Source organism: Vulpes lagopus, chromosome 3 (assembly GCF_018345385.1).
Source record: "Vulpes lagopus strain Blue_001 chromosome 3, ASM1834538v1, whole genome shotgun sequence".
NCBI classification, from domain to species: domain Eukaryota; kingdom Metazoa; phylum Chordata; class Mammalia; order Carnivora; family Canidae; genus Vulpes; species Vulpes lagopus.
The window spans coordinates 26,717,206-26,736,228 of record NC_054826.1 but is presented as its reverse complement, the minus strand read 5'-3'; the positions used below and the strand labels follow the sequence as shown (position 1 = coordinate 26,736,228).

The following is a 19,023-nucleotide window of genomic DNA, read 5'->3' as shown; positions in this document are numbered from 1 at the left end:
CCCAGTCCCACGTCGGGCTCCCTGCATGGAGCCTGCTTCTCCCTCTGACTGTGTCTCTGCCTCTCTCGGTGTCTCTCATGAATAAATAAATAAAATCCTTTAAATGAGTGAGTGAATGAATGATAAGTCTGTCTACTTTGAAATTCCCAAGTACCTAATATTTGGCAAGGGAAGAGGTTCACATTAATTTGCAAGCATCTTAGATCTTCTTTTAGAAAATACTATGGAGAAATAACAGGGGTTGGGATACATTTGCAAAGTAACTCTTTCCACAAAAATTATATAAAATTATTTAAACAAGCAAATAAGGAGAAAATGTGAGGCACCTGAAATATTTATTAGATTAGTAACATTCTACACCTGCCACAGCTGCAACACCTCAAAAATAAACCCACCTTTGATGTGATAGTCAATGGCCCCCTTAAATTTTATCTTTTCAAATAATATAGTTGCTATACAGTATTATTTTTATTTTCAAAGCAGTAATTGGAACCACATTATTCAGAATTTGCCACAAAATAAACTGGTCGGTGTTCCAAAAGTACATGTGAAAATCAGTCATTAGAAATTGAAACATATTTTTTCTAGAGAAAGAAACTATACAACAGTGGTACATGTCCAAAAATCACTCTCAGAGATTTTGATGTAATTGGTTTGGGTGTGGTCTGTGCATAGGGATTTCCAAATCCCATTTAACCCATAATATACTAGGAACCTCACTAAGCCACCACGTATAACCTTATCTCCATGAGAAATATTATTTTAGACCTCCAACAGGAAATGTAAATCTAAATCTCTCTCCCCACCCCAACATTGTCTGTCTGTTTCTCAGGAAGCTTAGCAGTTCAGGAGTCAAGGTGAACATTTTCCTGGCCACAAGAGAGTACCTGGGACTGGGGATTGAGAAGAAAGAACTACGAAGGAGAAAACTGGGGCTTCAACAAAAAATTATGCAGTGTCTATAGCATGCCAGATCTTAGCCCTGATTGTGGTCCTTGAGTTATATTGAAACCTTATAAGATGTAGGTACAAATAATCCTCATAATTTGTGGATTCTGTATTTGTGAATTTGCCTGTTTACTAAAATTTACTTGTAAACTCCAAATCAATATTCATAATGCTTCCATGGTCATTAGTAACATGCACAGAGCGATGAAAATTTGAGTCACCCAACATATCACTTCCTAGTTGAGGTCAAGCAAGGTAATGCTCTGCACCTTCTTGTTTCAGATCTCATACTGTAACGACTGTCTTTTTCCATGGTCTATTTACAGCTACGTTTTTTGCTTTTTTGTGCTTCTTGATGATTTTGCTGTTTAAAACAGTGCCACAAGTGTAGTGCTCTAGAGCTTTTTAGTGTTCCCAAGTGTAAGAAAGGCTCAGATATATCAATATGTATGCTAGATAAACTTCATTCAGGCATAAGTTACAGTGCTGCTAGCTATGAATTCAATGTTCATGAAATCAATAATATGTATTAAATAGGTGTTTTTAAACATTTAAACATTGGAGATGCCTGGGTGGCTCAGCGGTTGAGCATCTGTGGCTCAGGGCATGATCCCAGGATCAAGTCCCACATTGGGCTTCCTGCATGGAGCCTGCTTCTCCCCTCTGCCTGTCTCTACCTCTCTGCTGACTCCCTGTTTTTTTTTCTTAACTTTGCTCTCTACTAACTTTGGGAATTGGTTTTATGGTCTAATCATTTGATAATTCCCTTAAATGAATTAATGGTTTCAGAGATCTCTTGTCTAAATAGGGTGAAAAAAAAGACAGAAAATCTGGTCTGTTGGACTTTGCAGTCTATTTGAGCTCCAACAAATGAAGAATTTGTATTCACTAAGAGAACAGCTGTTTAGTATGGATTACTGAATTTCCTAATTCTGTTACCTGTGACTGAAAGTTTAGAACTAAAGTTATAAGCTGTGTGACTGACTACTGACTGGTCTGTCTATATGTGTTAATTCAGAAGGGTCTTTACCTCTCATTATAAGTATGGGTAATGTTTTTCCACCTCTACATGTTATTAATGAATTAGATTACAAAATCTCTTAAAGGGGCTCTGTTCTGAATGGCTTATAGAAAAAAATAATTCCTAAAATTCTTAGAAAACAAGGAAATTCAACTTCTAAATAGTCTTAATGTGGTAGCTCAATAAGGCATTCAACTCTTGATTTTGGCTCAGGCCATGATCTCAGGGTCATGAGACTGAGCCCCAGTGGCCTCCACATTCAGTGGTGAGTCTGCTTGAGATTCTCTCCCTCTGTATCCTGCCAGCCCCTGCTGGGACTCCCCAACTTCCCTCCCCTTCCCCCGCCTCAAAAAAGTAATCTGAGAGACAGAGAGAAAGAGAGGGAGGCAGAGGGAGAGGAAGACTTCCCACAGAGCATAGAGCTCAACGTGGGACTTGATCCCAGGGCCCTGGAATCACGACCAGTGCTAAAGGTAGATGCTCAACCGACAAAGCCATCCAGGTGGCCCTCAAAAAAGTATTCTTAAACATCTAAGGAATTCGAGTTCAGGGCAGCCTGGGTGGCTTAGTGGTTTAGTGTCACCTTTAGCTCCCCAGCGTGATCCTGGAGACCCAGGATCGAGTCCCACATGAGGCTACCTGCATGGAGCCTGCTTCTCCTTCTGCCTGTGTCTCTCATGAATAAATAAATAAAATCTTAAAAAAAAAAAGAATAAATAATAATAATAATTATTATTATTATTCAAATTCAGATAACATAGATGAGTCTCGGGGTGCCTGGCTGGCTTAGTCAGAAGAGCAGGCAACTCTTGATCTGAGGGTTGTGAGTTTGAGACCACACTGGGTGTATAGATTACTTAAATGAATAAATAAAAACTTAAATAAATACTTAAGTCTTTTAAAAATACATATAGCTGATCTTTGGGAAATAAGACGAATTTAACAATTTTGATTTAATAAAAGCAGCTATGTTTATTTAATAAAAGCAGCTGTTTTCTTTATTAGTGTTAAATATAACACAAGCACAGAACTTTATTCTGTTTCAATATGTTCTTTCTAAACTTATTTTAAATTTACTGATCAAATAAGCTTGCATTACTTCTGTTTAATGTTTATAATCCTAAAAAATATAAATTTGCATTTATCCAAAATCATTCATTATTCTGGTAATTTTAACAGTAATTATGTTTCATAGTATGTCACTTTGAAAAATAATTTCCAAGATCTTTGGATAACTTAAAACCTTAGATGATGTTAATGGATATTTATTAAATACCTAGATCATTTCTAAGAATACTGAACTACCGATTACTAAGCAAAAATTTAAGTTTATATACTTTTGCTTCTTGATTTTATAGGGTACAGAGAGGTTGGGTTTGTTAATGGACGCGTTCATTTTTGCCATTTAGAGAAGTTCCACTATAAAGAGTGCATGTGGTTGTAGAAAGTTATGTGAATTTATAAGTTTTGCTAGTTTACTTAAATATTAGTGTGTAACAGTTTTCAATGATCTCTGTTTCCTCTATGAAATCAGAGTAACTTTGGTTAAAAGATATAATTAACATACGAAATTTTATTAGGAGCAATAGTGGCAAAGAGGTATAACTTCATATGCAAGGTAATGAGATGTGTTTCTGTTCTTCAACAGAAAAAAAACAGTATAGAGAGGTCCCTTTCAGGCAACTGACCTGAATGATGGAAACTTGATCAAGAGAAAAGGACCCAGCGTGACCACCAAGCTCATGATAAACAGGCTCACTAAGCTACCCACCTCAAAATAGCCAAGGGCCTAACTGACCAATTACAACTAGGCACAGTTCCTAAGATTACCAAAAATTCCATACTCTTTCACTCTGCCCAATAACTGTGGTCCCTCACCACCTCCTCATCTCAGTCTTTCCTTTGCGGTCTTGTCCACAGCTTCCTTGCAGTGTATTCAATAAACCTCTATCTCTTTTGTTCTGCCTTGGGTGAATTCTTTCACCTCCTGCACTATCACAGCCACCCTTATTAGTCAGGTCACCCCATAGTTAAGTCCTAAAGCTAATGTTCAGAATGAGAAAGAGAATGGTGAAGGACAAAACCTGAAAGGATGCTGAAAGTTATGTAAGATTTGTAAAAAGAAAGTTGTGTTTGGCTTACGATATGTCTAAAAAGTCTGAAAAGCTATGAAATGTGTTAAAATGTTAGCAAAGTTTGCTCAGTTTGGGTGCGCTTATTTCATTAGTTCACTGTTTACTGCCTCTATCTACAACACGAAGGGTTATTCTTTTGGTCTAATCTGCCTAGATTTCAAAGTTTCTGCGGCTTACCAGAATAACTTTAAATGCTTTATGCTGACTTTAGGTCCTTGATGACGTCCGTAAGAGCTCAGGATCTTTACAGTCATGTTACCTTTTATGTCTGTAAGTTTTATCATCCCTTTGAAATGAGCAGTCAAGTACTGTTTGTCCAGCACCCACGATCCTATTCCTATCCTAAGTGTGCAAATCTACTGACATTTTTAAATTTTTGCCTTCCCAAAATAACAGCCTAAATGTAAAATAAGATTCAGATTATCTTTGTACCTAAGAAACTATTTTTCATGATTCCCCAGAGGGCCTCTGGAATATCACAAAGATGTATTCTTTCAACCTTGTGAAAAGAGAGATACTGGAAATAATTGGGTTTATTCGACATGATACTATTTACGAGTGGTACTATAAGAGTTATCAAGTCAGAAGATGCTTAACCCTCCTGAGGTTAAATCTATATGGGTAAAATGTTAATAGAAATATTTCAGAAATTTATGATATATGCTAAATATAGATTCTCAGTGCCCAATAGTCCATGATGTTTTATTTATCAGACACAATTTCACTTATCTTTAAAAACATTAACTTGGTTGCATCTTCCATAGTTTGGATCTCAGATCATAGAGGCCAGTATATGCAAATTGGGAATCCAGATCACTTATCAATGGAGTTTTATTAATATGCAAATATTTAGGATCTACCCCAGACTTACTGAATCTCTTTAATTGATTTTCTTGACATATTTTTGGTATATTCTTACTATATGTTTGACACATTCAGGGTATATTATATCTTAGGATTATCTCTCTGTAAATATTATGTTCATGTATTTTTATAAATTAGATGCACATTCACTGTTTTCTTTGAAAACAGGCTTTATGGTTTAGCACCGCCTTCAGCCCAGGGCCTGATCCCGGAGACCCGGGATCAAGTCCCATGTCAGGCTCCCTGCATGGAGCCTGCTTCTCCCTCTGCCTGTGTCTGTGCCTGCCTCTCTCTCTCTCTCTGTCTCTCATGAATAAATTTTAAAAATTTTAAAAAAAACAGGCTTTAATACTGATTACAGATTTTTTGTCTATAACATTTTTGGTATGACTTTAAGTTGCATTATTCTTATTTTGAATGCTTATATTTCATTTCTGAAATTTACCAGTAATGTTAATTACAGCCATCTTAAGTTTTTTATCACTTAGGAATAGATTTTTTTGTTTTATCCTGATGCTATCCTGAAATCCATTACAGGCCAGAGTGCTTTGTCTTCAACAAAGAGCCTCAGAGTTCCATGGAAGACTTAGGTATTCTTGGGTATAGGCTTCTGATGCCGTAAATAATTGTAAGACCATACCAGTAGACTGAGTCAGGATTTCCAGAACTCTAGCTGAGGAGCAGACAAATTTATGACACAGTGAAGCCAGAGTTAATGATACAGGACTGAATGCATTGATGAAGGCTGAATATAGTTTTTGTTTGGAATATTTCTGATATTGTTTCAATATTCTATTTTCTGGGCAGTTAAGGAAGTCCTTTCCCTTTTCTCCTGGGGTATCTATAATTTAATAGACAGTGTTTTGTAAATTAAAATTTGAGTCATGTGTAAATGATATTAGTTTCCCTGCATGATCCCTACAGAACTGGTTAACTCTTGTTGAATATTCTTATATTCATGGCAATATAGTTATTGGCACATTTTCAATATGTCCTCCTTTTTATTAGAAAATAAGTGTAATCAATGGCTATGCAATGAAGGCCTTACCTAGATTGACATATTTGACAATGCTACTCATTTAATCAGATATGATCACATACTTTTAAGGAACTAAAGTTGACAAAAATCCTTCTAGGAAAGTGGCCTGGCACCAGGCTAACAAATTAAAAATTCCTCAAGGTAGGAAGGAACCTTATTTTGAGGACTTTCATATTTCCCTGAGAAGGGAGGGAAAATTTGCCCAAAGTAATAGGTATCACAGAAGAAATCTGGTGGCAAGTTATTGGTTGTGAAAAGCCTAACCTGAGATTCCTTATGAAAAATTTCAGCAAAGCAAACTTAAGAAAGCTTATATGGTGAAGAGCAGCAGAACTGCGGCCTCCCAAAATGCCTTTCTGGCATACGGATTTGGAGCTGGTTATTTAAAAAAAAAAAAAAAAGTAAACACAGGAAAATCTCTGAAAATGAAGAAATTGCCCTTTTGTGAGGGACATTTACATTTATAAGGGAAATCTCCATTTGTTAAGGTATCTCCCATTCTGTATTAGGAAGTAGAGGATGACTAAAACTCTGGAAATTCATCAATGGAGAAGCCTCGGAATTAAATCTGCCTAACAGTTATACCCTTGTTTATGGTGCATTGCCTCCCAAGACTCACTCTCCCCAGCATTCTCTCCCCAGATCTATTGTCTTTACCTGGAGATTTTATTTAGGTGGTGGTAAAGGTCATTCTGGAGTTACACAGTTTTCCCGGGTGTACAGGAGGTATACATGTAACTAAACCTGTTTTTTTTCTCTGTTAATCTTCCAATTATGAGGGCAGAGGTCTCAGCCAAGACCTATAAAGTTAAATGGAAAATTATTTTTCCTCCTCTACAATCGCAAATTATTCATTCTTGCTATACCTAAATAATCAGGCCAAATATTGGCCCAATATTTTGTGATCATAAATCTTTGGGATTTTCTTTTTAACAAAGCGGAAGGGTAGAAACAAATTCTGTTTCTATAGAAAACTGCATTATCTATAGTATGCCTTTCCCTTCCAGGTTATCAGATTTCAGTTTAATTCCTAGTCTTTCAGCTATTTTATTTCTTTTTAAGTTGTATGACTGATAGATATGCAAATTATGTCCTGTGTCCTACTGGTAGTGATTTAATTAACTGCCCTTCCCCCACAAAACGTCCATCTGTCTCCATTTGCATTCCTTTTTTCCACATACATTTGTGCTGTTTTGACTTTTACTTTGAACTAGTTATAACATCTACCTAGTTCCTTTATATCACATGAATAAAATAAATTCTTTAACATGAATTTTTATATCTGTAGGAGTCCTGATTCTTACTTTTTGAAACAAAGGTGTCTTTTTAACAAATGAGTGAATGTTAGCTTGAGACCCTTGTTAGTAGGTTTTAAGTTAGGTGGAAGTCCAGACTTTGCTGATGGGTCTACTTCTGGGATAATTGTAAATCCTGGGTTGCAGCTCCAATTACCTCCATATTTTCCTCAATCCAGGGCTTGACCTGTCTGCTTCCTCCCCTGCTTCTACCTTCTATTACTTCAGAGGCGGGTTTTCTTCCCCAATAGATCCACTGTGGACAGAATGCAGTTTCACAGTTTATCCTCTATCCTCCTACTCCTGAAAGAAACCCTCCTCTATTTTGAGAATTTCAAAGAGTTTTTACAGCTAACAACAATGAGAAAAACACAGGGGGTAAAATGACCTACCAAAGGAAAGTCACAAAGTTTCAAATCAGATCAAACGGGGAAAAGGCCATTTCTGGTTTCATTAGCATGTAAATGGTAGGAGACCCTAGCCTTCTACCACTGACATTTTTCCACGACCATCTTCTCCGGCTCTCCTAGATGCAGCTTCCTTCTCCTCCCCGCCCTCACCCTCAACCCTATAAGGAAACACTAGGAAAGACAAAAGCCACAATGGGTGAGAAAGGTAGGTCTTTTCAGTATACAAAGAACTAAAGTGAGGTTCATCTACATTTCAGAGGAAACCCCAGATACTCTTTTCTCTTTTTACAAAGAAAGGTTATCTTTGAAGAGTTCCTCTGGAATATTTGCTGAGCTCAAAGAGAGACCTTCAGGAGGAGGCCCTGGGGTTAAAGCCAAAAGACACAGGGGTATTTATATTTTCTTTACTTAGTGTGTATGGGGGAGGTTGAGAAGTAAGATTTGGAGGAGTGGAAGGTAGGGAGCAGGGAGAAAAGCCACAGGGAGGGCATTTAGTCTTTTCTCCTTTCCCATACCCTAGTTTCACAGAATTAGCCCTCTGTAGAAGCGAGATATGGTGAGAAGAGAGACCTAAGCAAAACAGAAGCAGGGGGGTAGTTACAGGAGTTATTAATAGCAGGAAGAAGAGAACTTCTTTTAGTCTCAGAAATTATATATTCTTACATAAAATTCTTATATAAAAAGATGAACCTGCACAGTACCTTATATGGTTAAGAAATGAAAAACGGGTGATTAATGGGATCTTGTGGTATAATATAGGTCTCTTTTAGCTATTTTATTTCATTATTATATTACGTGTAACATAAGAGTTTCCATTTATCCTTGATTCATACTGAGTAAGAGTAAAGAATAGAACTATATTTCTCAAAATACAAAATGTGAAGTTTTCAAAGTTGGATAAGGTTTTCTTATTTATGATATTCACTATAGAATATGTATTAGTGATTCAGAATATGTATACAATGTATATTCTGTACATTGCTAATAAGTACTATAGATCAGTGCTGTCCAATAAACATAATGTGAAACACAAATACTTTTAAATTTTCTTTTCTTTTCTTTTCTTAAGTTCATTTAAGTAATCTCTATACCCAATGTGGGGCTGGAACTCCTGAGCCCAAGATCAAGAGCTGCACAGTCTTCTGACTGAACCAGCCAGGTGCCTCAATTTAATTTTAAATTTTCTTTTTTTTTTTTTCTTTTTTTTTTCCATTTTTTATTTATTTATGATAGTCACAGAGAGAGAGAGTGGCAGAGACACAGGCGGAGGGAGAAGCAGGCTCCATGCACCGGGAGCCTGATATGGGATTTGATCCCAGGTCTCCAGGATCGCGCCCTGGGCCAAAGGCAGGTGCCAAACCGCTGCGCCACCCAGGGATCCCTAATTTTAAATTTTCTAATAGCCACTTTAAAAAAAATGACTAAGGAAGTATGTAACATTTATTTTAATTGTATTTTCTTAGCCCAATATATATCCAAAATGTTATCACTTAAATATGTAACCAATGTAAAAACTTAAGTTTTTTTTATACCAAGTCTTTTAAATCTAATGTATATTTTACACTTATTGCACATTTCAATTTGAACTAGACACATTTCAAGTGCTAAACAATCTCATGTGGCTACCGTATTGGACAGTGCTGACTTAACTGATGTAGGAAACAAAGGTAAAAGAAAAAAATTAAATTTCCTTACTGTCTACAGCCCCTTGAAAGTCCTTGAAATAGGCAGAATGACCTTCCTCAGAGAGCTTAGCTGCCTTGATGGTGACACTTTGCTAAGCGCAAAAGGCAATCTTATCCCCATCCCCAGGATCCTGTAAGTCTTCTTTAATATATAAATATTTCTTTGAAAACTTCCTTTATCTCTACCCCCCCAAGATACTTAGCAAACATATGGCCCACTGACATACATCTGAAAGGTCTCAAGACTGAGTTTTTACCAAACAGTAATAAATGACCTTTTCCTAATAGCTAGCCCCCTCAGGATCCTGGAAACCTTGTTTTCCAAAATACTCTGGAGGCTTGTGCTGTCCCTTACCCCTTCCCAACCTGAAAGTATATAATCAGTCACCCAGCACAACCTCAGAGCTTTGGGTCCTGTCCCTGTGGGTCCTGTTCCCGTGCTTTTAATAAAACCACCTTTTTACATCGAAGAAGCCTTGTTCCTCATTGTACTGATTCTCAAATAGTCCCTGAGTATACAAACTATCTTTTCCTTGAGGCAGTTTTACCCTAAATTCCTATTTCTTGACACTACTAAAAGGCAAATATTTAATACTCCTAAATGCATAAACTTTGCCAGGTTTTTTCATTATCAACACAGAATCATCTATATTCAACAAAAACACATTTTCCCTCTAGAGCATAAAATGGATAAGGTACTGGGCTAGAAAGTAAAGAAATAAAACTGGATGAGTTGGCCCATGAGCTTAATTTCCTTAAACCTGTAGTTTTTGAGTATTATCTAATCCAACTTTTCATTTCAAAGAGGAAGGAATAATGTTTATCAAAGGTTAAGTATAGTGAAACAAGACTTGTTCAAGATCTCCTGTATAGCAAGCAGACAGTTATGGAATGAGAATCCTAGTTACTAATCTCAATCCAATAGTTGTTACATATTAGTGCTTCTAAATTCTTTCTAATGCTTTCATTAACCAGGACATTGGTTCATCCAACCTTCAATAGCATTACCTTATAAAAAAAAAATGATGTGGAGGGAGAGTGGATCCTTTTGTATGTCCCCACCACTATTCACCTACCCAAGAGAGGCAAATCCAAATGTGATAAGATGTGGGTAATTTGGAAAAGATCTTCAATCCCATGATTCTGTACCATTTCAATGATTTGCTTAGACTTGCTGCCTCAATAACTAGAGAAACAGGACTATCTATATAAAGTCTCTTTACATAAAATGATTTATATTGCTGACTTAAATGAGGCAGCTCACAAGTATTATAGTGAATTCAAGGGTGGAATAATCAGCTTCAAATTCCTTTTGCAGAGAAATGTATTTTACAAAGTCCGTAATTTTACCACGTATCGCATGTCCATTAAATAGGTTTTGTGCGACGTGTTGGAGACAAGGCAGTGGTTAAGATGGATATGATTGATTCCTACTACACTGTAGGTTAAAATTCCTGATCCACTGTTAGCCTGCAGTATTATATGACACTACCCACTAAGCTTTTTCAAGTTATACTGTTTATTGACTTTGATAACGTTCCTCAATTTTCTTGCCCAGGGAGCAGAAATCAGAGTGGGAAAGTACCTGATTTCAACAGCAGCAGAGACTAGTTCACACCTGCAATTCACATGGCAACTGTAGTCATGTAGTCCTGGTGACCACTTAGACATTAACCAGAGATTTAACAGTTTAATTAGATTTCCTATTATTAAACTCACATTGCAGACCTCAAATGAATAATTTTCAAGGTGTCAGACATGAAATATGGTAAGCTGCAAAGATGGAAAACATTAATAGAACTGTTTTTGATAAGCTATATTAGTTTAATTAAAAAGCAATTTAATTTAAATCAAAATAATATTTTAAAGACTATGATCACTTTGAGAATAATTATATAATCAAGAAATTTAGAAACTGCCAAGAACACGTTTTAATAAGAAGCTTTACTTACTAAATTTGTTTTTAGATTTTGAAAAGTCTACTACAAAGAATAGGATAAACTTTTAAATGATTGTAACTTAACTATGTTCTAAACACTTATTAACTGCTTCAATCCTTATAACAATGCCCATTGTACGTAGGAGAAAATGGAAGTGCAAAGGCATACAAATACTAAAAGAGCAACATGGATCTAAACTCAGGCAGTTTGGCTTCACACTCTTAATCATAAGCTATGTAACACTAAATACTAAAAGGCAAGTATTTTAGATAACAAGCTTTATATAGTACTTTCACATTTATATGTCAAATATGTTACATAACACTAATAATATTTTACATTTACATATTGCCTTAAATTAACAGCTTACTTAAATAGACATTATCTCATTCAAATAGATAACTTAGATTCAAATTTACCTGATCATTTAGAATAGAAGAATACATTAGGTAAAAATACATACTAGTGCTTGTAAATCCAACAGAAATACAGCAGAAATGTCAGATGGAGAGAGGTAAGGGTCAGAACTAATAATTGTCAAGTATCTGTCATGTATGAGATACTGGGCTAGGTACACTATGAGTTAAGCATCATGACTTCAAAGGAAAAACGTCCATTATGAAATTAACCCAAAATCATGTAGCTTCCAAATGGCATAATAAGGATCAGAATTCAGACTGGACTGACTCCAAAGCCTCTCTTCACTACCATGTTGCATGGCTTAATAGATAATGAGAAAAAAAAACTTTTGCATTTTTGTTTTAGGAACATCAATATAAACAATAGTTTTAGGTGGCTACCTCAAAAACTAATACCCTCTTAGGCTGCATTAATCTAATTGCAGAGTTGAGATTATGCTTGGTACTATACCCATCATATCTAGAAAAGCAGCCCACAGACATTTAGGCTTACATGAAGTTTTACAGAGAATAAGGGAGCAATAACTATTTTCCAAATAATCGAAGAGCCATTAGGTGGCATTATAGATTATAGATGGTGATTTTTGTCTCAGAGTAAGAATAATAAACAGGTATCAAAACTAGGATAGGCTGCCTGCCTTATGAGATGTTCAACTAGAGTTTATAAACTAAATGTTAGTGATTTTTGCAGAGGGAGTCCTAAATAAGGAGTAGAAGTAGTTTTACTCCCTGCCTCTATTTCAAATTAGATCATTTTGGCTCTTACAGGTTATGTGGGCATTCCATTTTAGACTTTTTTTTGGAGGGAGGAGATGTTCTGATGGTATTAAAAAAAAAACTAAAAACCATTGGATTAGATATACTACAAAACTTCTCTCAACTCAAATTCTATATCCCTGACTGGTTTTGATTAAGGCCAAGAATATAAAATCATATCTTGATTTTATTTGTCAAAGCAAAACAAAAACAGACCAAACATACCATTTTTTTCTGCAAAGGCAGCTGCATCTTCTTTAGTACTGAAGGTTAAAACCATGTTGGACAAAGGGTCAGCCCTGTAAGAAACAATTTTTTTTCCAGGATTTAGCATTAAATTTGCTTTAAAAAACAAAACAAAACAAAACAAAAAAACACCATGTTTAAAATACAGTAAATGTTTAGAAAATAAATGGTACAATATCAGATAATTATACTATTGAAGGAATATCTTATTTTAAAACTGTTAACTCCTTGAATATCTTTTCCTATGTTAAACTGAGATTTTCTTTTTCTTTTTAAAGATTTTATTTATTTATTCATGAGAGACACAGAAACGGGCAGAGACCTAGGCAGAGGGAGAAGCAGGATCCATGCAGGAAGCCTGATGTGGTATTTCGATCCTGGGACTCTGGGATCACACCCTGAATCCAAGGCAGACGCTCAACCGCTGGGCCATCCAGGCGTCCCAAACTGAGATTTTCTACACTATACGTCAAATTTAAAAATCATTTATTCACCTCTTCAGGAAAAAATAATAGAATTGAATATTTAAAATCCCAACAAAATTCTCAATTTGACCTTATAAATTCAATATCAAGAAATTTATTGGTGAGTGCAATTGTCAGTACTATCATTACCCTAAAAAATAGATGGCAACAACACCCACCCTTCTAAATGAACCTTCCAGCATTACAGACAATAATTAAGCATATGACCAGATGAAAAATTAAAGCTCCAAGAATTAACATCTGATTGAGTTCTTCAATACAGGATAATGATAATGTTTACAAGTCTACAAGGAAAACTTCTTGGGTGCCTGAGTGGCTCAGTTGGTTAAGTGTCTGCCTTTGGCTCAGGTAATGATCCCAGAGTCCTGGGATGGAGCTCCACCTCAGGCTCGCTCCAAGAGGAGCCTGCTTCTCCCTCTCCCTGCTGCTCCCCCTGCTTGTTCACGTATACGCACTCTTTCAGTGTCAAATAAATAAAATTATTTTTTAAGAACCCAAGTTTATATAGAAACTTCACAAAATACATAAAATATATTATTTCAGAAATATCACTTTTATCAGTACATTTATAAAAAGGTAGAACACTGTTTGCTCCAAAAGTTTATTATAAATCTCTCAAAGGCAAATACAGCATTCTGTGAAACATCATTTAGAAATGTGGAAGTAAAAAAGTAAAGATTTAGAAAGTAATGTGGATAATGGGAAGATATGAGATACACATAGGGAGAGAATTTATGGGAAGTAGCCCCTCACTGGAATTAAAATCCATAAATTATTGCTGCTGAAGTTCTAGTCCTCTACTATGGCTCCTTTGAGATCCTCATAATGATAGGTATTCTTACCATGTCCTCTCCTCCACCTTGTAAGGAAAAAATGCTTTACACATTGGTTAGCTATATTAGTACCAATAACAAGTAATTGATTGACCTCTCCTTTATGCACAAATGGTTTCTCAGTTGACAATTTGGATAAAATATACTGAGAACAAAAATGGCAACATAAATATGATTCAGTAATTTTTTAAAAAGATTTATTTATGATAGAGAGAAAGAGCAGGAGAGGCAGAGGAAGAAGGAGAATCTCCAGCAGACTCCCCACTGAGCACAGAGCCCAACACAGGGCTCAATCCCACAGCCTGGAGATCACAGCCTGAGCCAAAACCAAGAGTCAGACACTTATCTGTGCCACTTAGAAGCCTCTGATCCAGTAATTTGATAAGCACTGACATTCATGTTAGCTTCGTTGAGAATAGGAAACAAAACAAAAACTGTAGAAAAAAATTAGGAGCCAAAAGCTCCATTTTTCTGCAAAGGTGGTATTGCCATTATTATTCTCCTCATTTTATTCAGGAAGAATTACATACATAGGTTGAACAGTAACAATGTGCATCAATAAGCCAACATTTTTCCAGCACTCTGTTTCTATCCTTTTCATCCTCCATCGCCTACATTTTGAAGTTCTTTTCTAAGTATGTTGCCACTACCAGTGTTCACCCTTTCTTATCCTTTCCCCAAACTACCATACTTTCCTAACTAATCTTTCTTCTCCCTCCTTGACTCCAATCTACCCTTGACCATGTTGTCAGCTTAATTTTCCTAGTTTGACTCTCAAATTCACTGTCCAACTAGAAAACTTAAAATAGTTTCCTCTGTTTACCACATGAATTTCAAAATCTCCTACACTTTAGCATTCCAGCACTTTCTCCAATATGATCAGAACCCATTTTCTAGTCTTCTTTTGAATTATGCCCCTTGGAGGTAACCAACTAGTCAAACAGATTGCTAAGTGTTCCTCTAAATGTAGCCTATATGTTCCCACCAGCTCAATCTGTTCCTCCCACTAGAAATATAGAGGAAGACCAATATACAGCATAGAGAAGTCCATCCCAACCATCTCTCATGGTTTACAATGAATATCAGTCTTTTCTATGAAGTATTTTCTTTTATATCCAACTTCCTCCAACTATAAATAACCTCTTTTCCATCTTTACTAAATATAATTTGTACTTATGTTTTTAAACTTTACATGCTCAATCCCCAATTACTGAGGTTCCAATTTTGGTAATGGCAGATTTACCTACCATTAAAATAAGATTCATCTGCCTAACAATTACATAATAAGCTACGGAAAAAACAAAAAAAAATCCAACTGTCTGAAGGGAAGAGCGTGACCAAATGCAAGAATGAAAATGGAAAGGATTAGACCTTTGAAAGAAGGGAACCACAATGGATTAGATTCAAATTGACTGAGTTTTCCCCCTAAAGGTACTCTCTGGTACAGACATTAAAACCCATCTAGAACTCAAGCAGAAAGCCATAGTCTTATCAGCGCAAGGAATCTGAGGACGGGAGTTTTTAGGATTGCCAGAGCAGCTGCAAAGTTGGGGAGGAAAGAGTGAAAAGGAGGAATTTGCAGAGGAGGGAACTTCTGCAAATAAATGGGCAGGGCTCTAAAACAATAGCTGAGAAGGCTAAAAGAATTAACCAGAGATTTCAGCAGCTGTTTCCTTGCTACAGGGAAGACTGAGTTTGGAGTCCCAAAGAGTTAGAAAGACTTGGTTAAGTACTTTGTGCTTTCCACCAAGACCTGCCTTTTTATTATTATTTTTCAAATTTTAAGTAGGCTCCATGCTGGGCATGGAGCTTAACCTGGGGCTTGAACTCATACCCTGAGATCAAGACCTGAGCTGATATTAAGAATCAGACACTTAACCAACTGGGCCACCTATGCATTCCTATACCTTTTTATTTTTTAACACTATGTTTCTAGGACTATGACTACAGAGTAAAACTGAAACAGACCCACCCTACAAAGCATAAAATATACCCTCTACAAATTCAAGGTAATCTATTTGTAATTTAACTGTCTGCTGGAACAAAACTCATCACATTACCAGTGTCATTAAGTGGATAGCCATAAGGATAGAGAATTTAGAGAATTATACTTTTTTTTCTTTTCCTTTTTTCAGAATGAAACTTAATAAAAATTGGCTTGATCAGGATTAATTAGCATATTAATAAAGTCATAGGTTCACCTGATGTACAAGAATCTTCACTTTAGTATTATGCATAATAACTCCAACTGAAAATTGTTGTTCAAAAGACAGCAAGCCTGGGGGCACCTGGGTGGTTCAGTAGTTGAGTGTCTGCCTTCGGGTCAGGTTGTGATCCCAGGGTCCTGGGATTGAGCCTGCTTCTCCTGCTACCTATGTCTCTGCCTCTCTCTGCCTCTCTCCTGAATAAATAAATAAAATCTTAAAAAAAAAAAAAAAAAAAGACAACAAGACTAAAATGGAGTCGCTTAGCCCCATATCAGCAAATAAGGACTTAACACCTATCTTAACTGCAATTTCAATTTCTCTCAGGAATGAAGTCTTAAACTAGTCAAGCTGGAATACCAATCAGAGGCAAGGTAATCTGTTCTTTCCTTGTCCTTGTCCTTTTTTGCCCATAAGTCTTTCATTTTGTAAAGCTTTCAGAAGCTTCTATTTGCTAGATGGAATGCTGCTGGATTCATGAATCACTGAATTAAGCCAATTTGATCTTTAAATTTACTCAGCTGAATTTTGTTTTTAACCAATTTAGTGGCAGCTGTGGGATCTGAAGCAAATTTCTGATGGCATTCAGATACAATAAGCAACAGGTGTGGTACCCACAAACCCTTGAATTCTTGGTCTTTTTCATCATTTCCAAGAGCCATGGGTAAGTTTCTCTTGATTCTGGGCTCCACTCTCTCTGCACAATCCCAATCTAACTGGCTTACAAGCCAGTTCCATGCTGGAATTCTGGCTTAACTGGTGGAAACCCCCAGTTCTTGATTCTGTCCCAAGACCCATGTGGGAACTGTTAGTGGCAGCTGCAGTTTCCCGCTGATGTGGAGCCTCCAGTCCCCATCTGTTGGTGTCAGTTAGTTTAATCCTTTCCCCAGTCCAAGGTTCCATGGTGGAAATCACTGGTGGTACACACAAGACTATCTCATGGCCAAGACACAGTAACATCTCTTGGTTATTGCCAATATACTACGATATACATGTTTGTTTGTCTTGTGTTGGGTAAAGGCTAATGCTAATGGGGAGTTTGGAAGCGAAGAAGCTGCAAAAATTGGTAGGAACATGTTGAGCACTTAAAAGCTGTTAGAGCATCCACCAACTAACTCAAAGATCCCCACGTTAGTATAAATTGGCTGCAGAATGGATTAGATTGACACTATATCACTGCCAACCTCAAAATATCTGTGCGATGAGGTACGCTGCAAAATATCACAAAATCCCCAGTGTAGCAGCACATCCCTTTTAGGTACACGTTTGGCTCTGAGAGATCCAAAGATTTAGCTTTAAAAAGAAAAAAAAAAAAAAAGAAAGAAAGAAAAAGAGATCCATAAATTCTAAAAAGTTAAGCATGCCACCTTCTGGCACACCTGCATATTTAGTCTAAAAACTATGGTCTCAGAAGTTCTATAGCTTGGCGAAATATCTACAAAAATGTCAAAATTTTATTAGAGACAACCTAGAATTACAATGGCCATTATGGAAAACGTTCCAATTAGATGAGATCATTCATTTAAGAAATGCACTTGAAAACAAGGGTTCCTGAACTGAACAAACAGAATGGGATACATATTTTAATTGGTATTCAGAAGATTGCAAAATGTATCAAGATTCCAAAATTACTTCATTAAAAATATGAAGCAAAAGGCTAATGAAAAATTAAAGACACAAGAGGTACTTTAAAAAGATATAAAACCAGAATGATTCCTATTGCTCCCCTCTAATCTTCCTTTACCTTAGTATTCAACATTCTACTGATCTATCTAAACTGCCTTTCCACCCTGAAAAGACTATTCAAAGGTTACCTTTTATGATAAAATCATTCTTTCACTCCTTGATCAAAGACCAAACTAAAAACCATAAAGAACTTCCTAAACCCAAGGATGATCCACAAAAGTTTTCTGAAGAATTTATTCGATTCATTATGAGGACTTATGACCCCAGGCTGCCAGATCTTGTGCGTATGCTGGTGGGACCTGGGGAAGCCCAAACAGGATACAAAGCAGGATGGTGTAACTCCAAGGATGATATCCCAGATCCTTAACCTTCAACCTGGTTCCCTTGTGGACAAGAAAAGGCTCACAGAACAGCCCACTGATTTTTTTTTTTAAGATTTTATTTATTTATTCATGAGAGAAAGAGAGAGAGAGAGAGAGAGAGAGAGAGAGAGAAAGAGAAAGGCAGAGACACAGGCAGAGGAAGAAGCAGGCTCCATACAGGGAGCCCGACATGGGACTCCATCCTGGGTCTCCAGGATCAGGCTGAAGGCAGCACTAAACCTCTGAGCCACCGGAGCTGCCCCCACTGATCTTTAAAAGACATTCCTAGAGTCTTCCCTGTTCACATTGGTAAATTATTCAAAAGTGCAAACAAAAGAAAGATGAATCTACCGCAGACTTTAAACTCACTTGGAAGCTCTCTTCCTGTAGCATTCTGGGCTCTATACAATAATTGAGGTCACCCAATTTGCTCTAGCTGTCCTATTTGTAAATGGATTATCTCTTGAGATTAGTGGATTGACAAAAAAGCAGAAAACAGGATGGGAGACAACTGACTGAACCTGTAATCATAGCTGAGCACTTTGAAAGGACTTGGGAACAGCACCACGAACAGAAGTCTGCCAACCGACTAGCCTTACAACTACAACAGCTCCAAGGCCAGGCACCTAAAATAATGTCCAGGTCCCCCATATCACACCCTCCTAGGGGTCCACAATCAAAACAATGGCCCAAGT

The 19,023-nt window shown here is 36.7% G+C and overlaps 1 protein-coding gene across 1 annotated transcript in view; it reads right to left on the bottom strand.

Annotated features, from left to right (window-relative positions):
- Positions 1 to 19,023, bottom strand: part of NDUFS4 (NADH:ubiquinone oxidoreductase subunit S4) — a 115,913-nt gene that overhangs the window by 6,322 nt on the left and 90,568 nt on the right. The window contains exon 4 of the mRNA XM_041749860.1: positions 12,738 to 12,811. Coding sequence (XP_041605794.1) covers positions 12,738 to 12,811 — 74 coding nt within the window. The remainder of the gene's footprint in view (positions 1 to 12,737; positions 12,812 to 19,023) is intronic.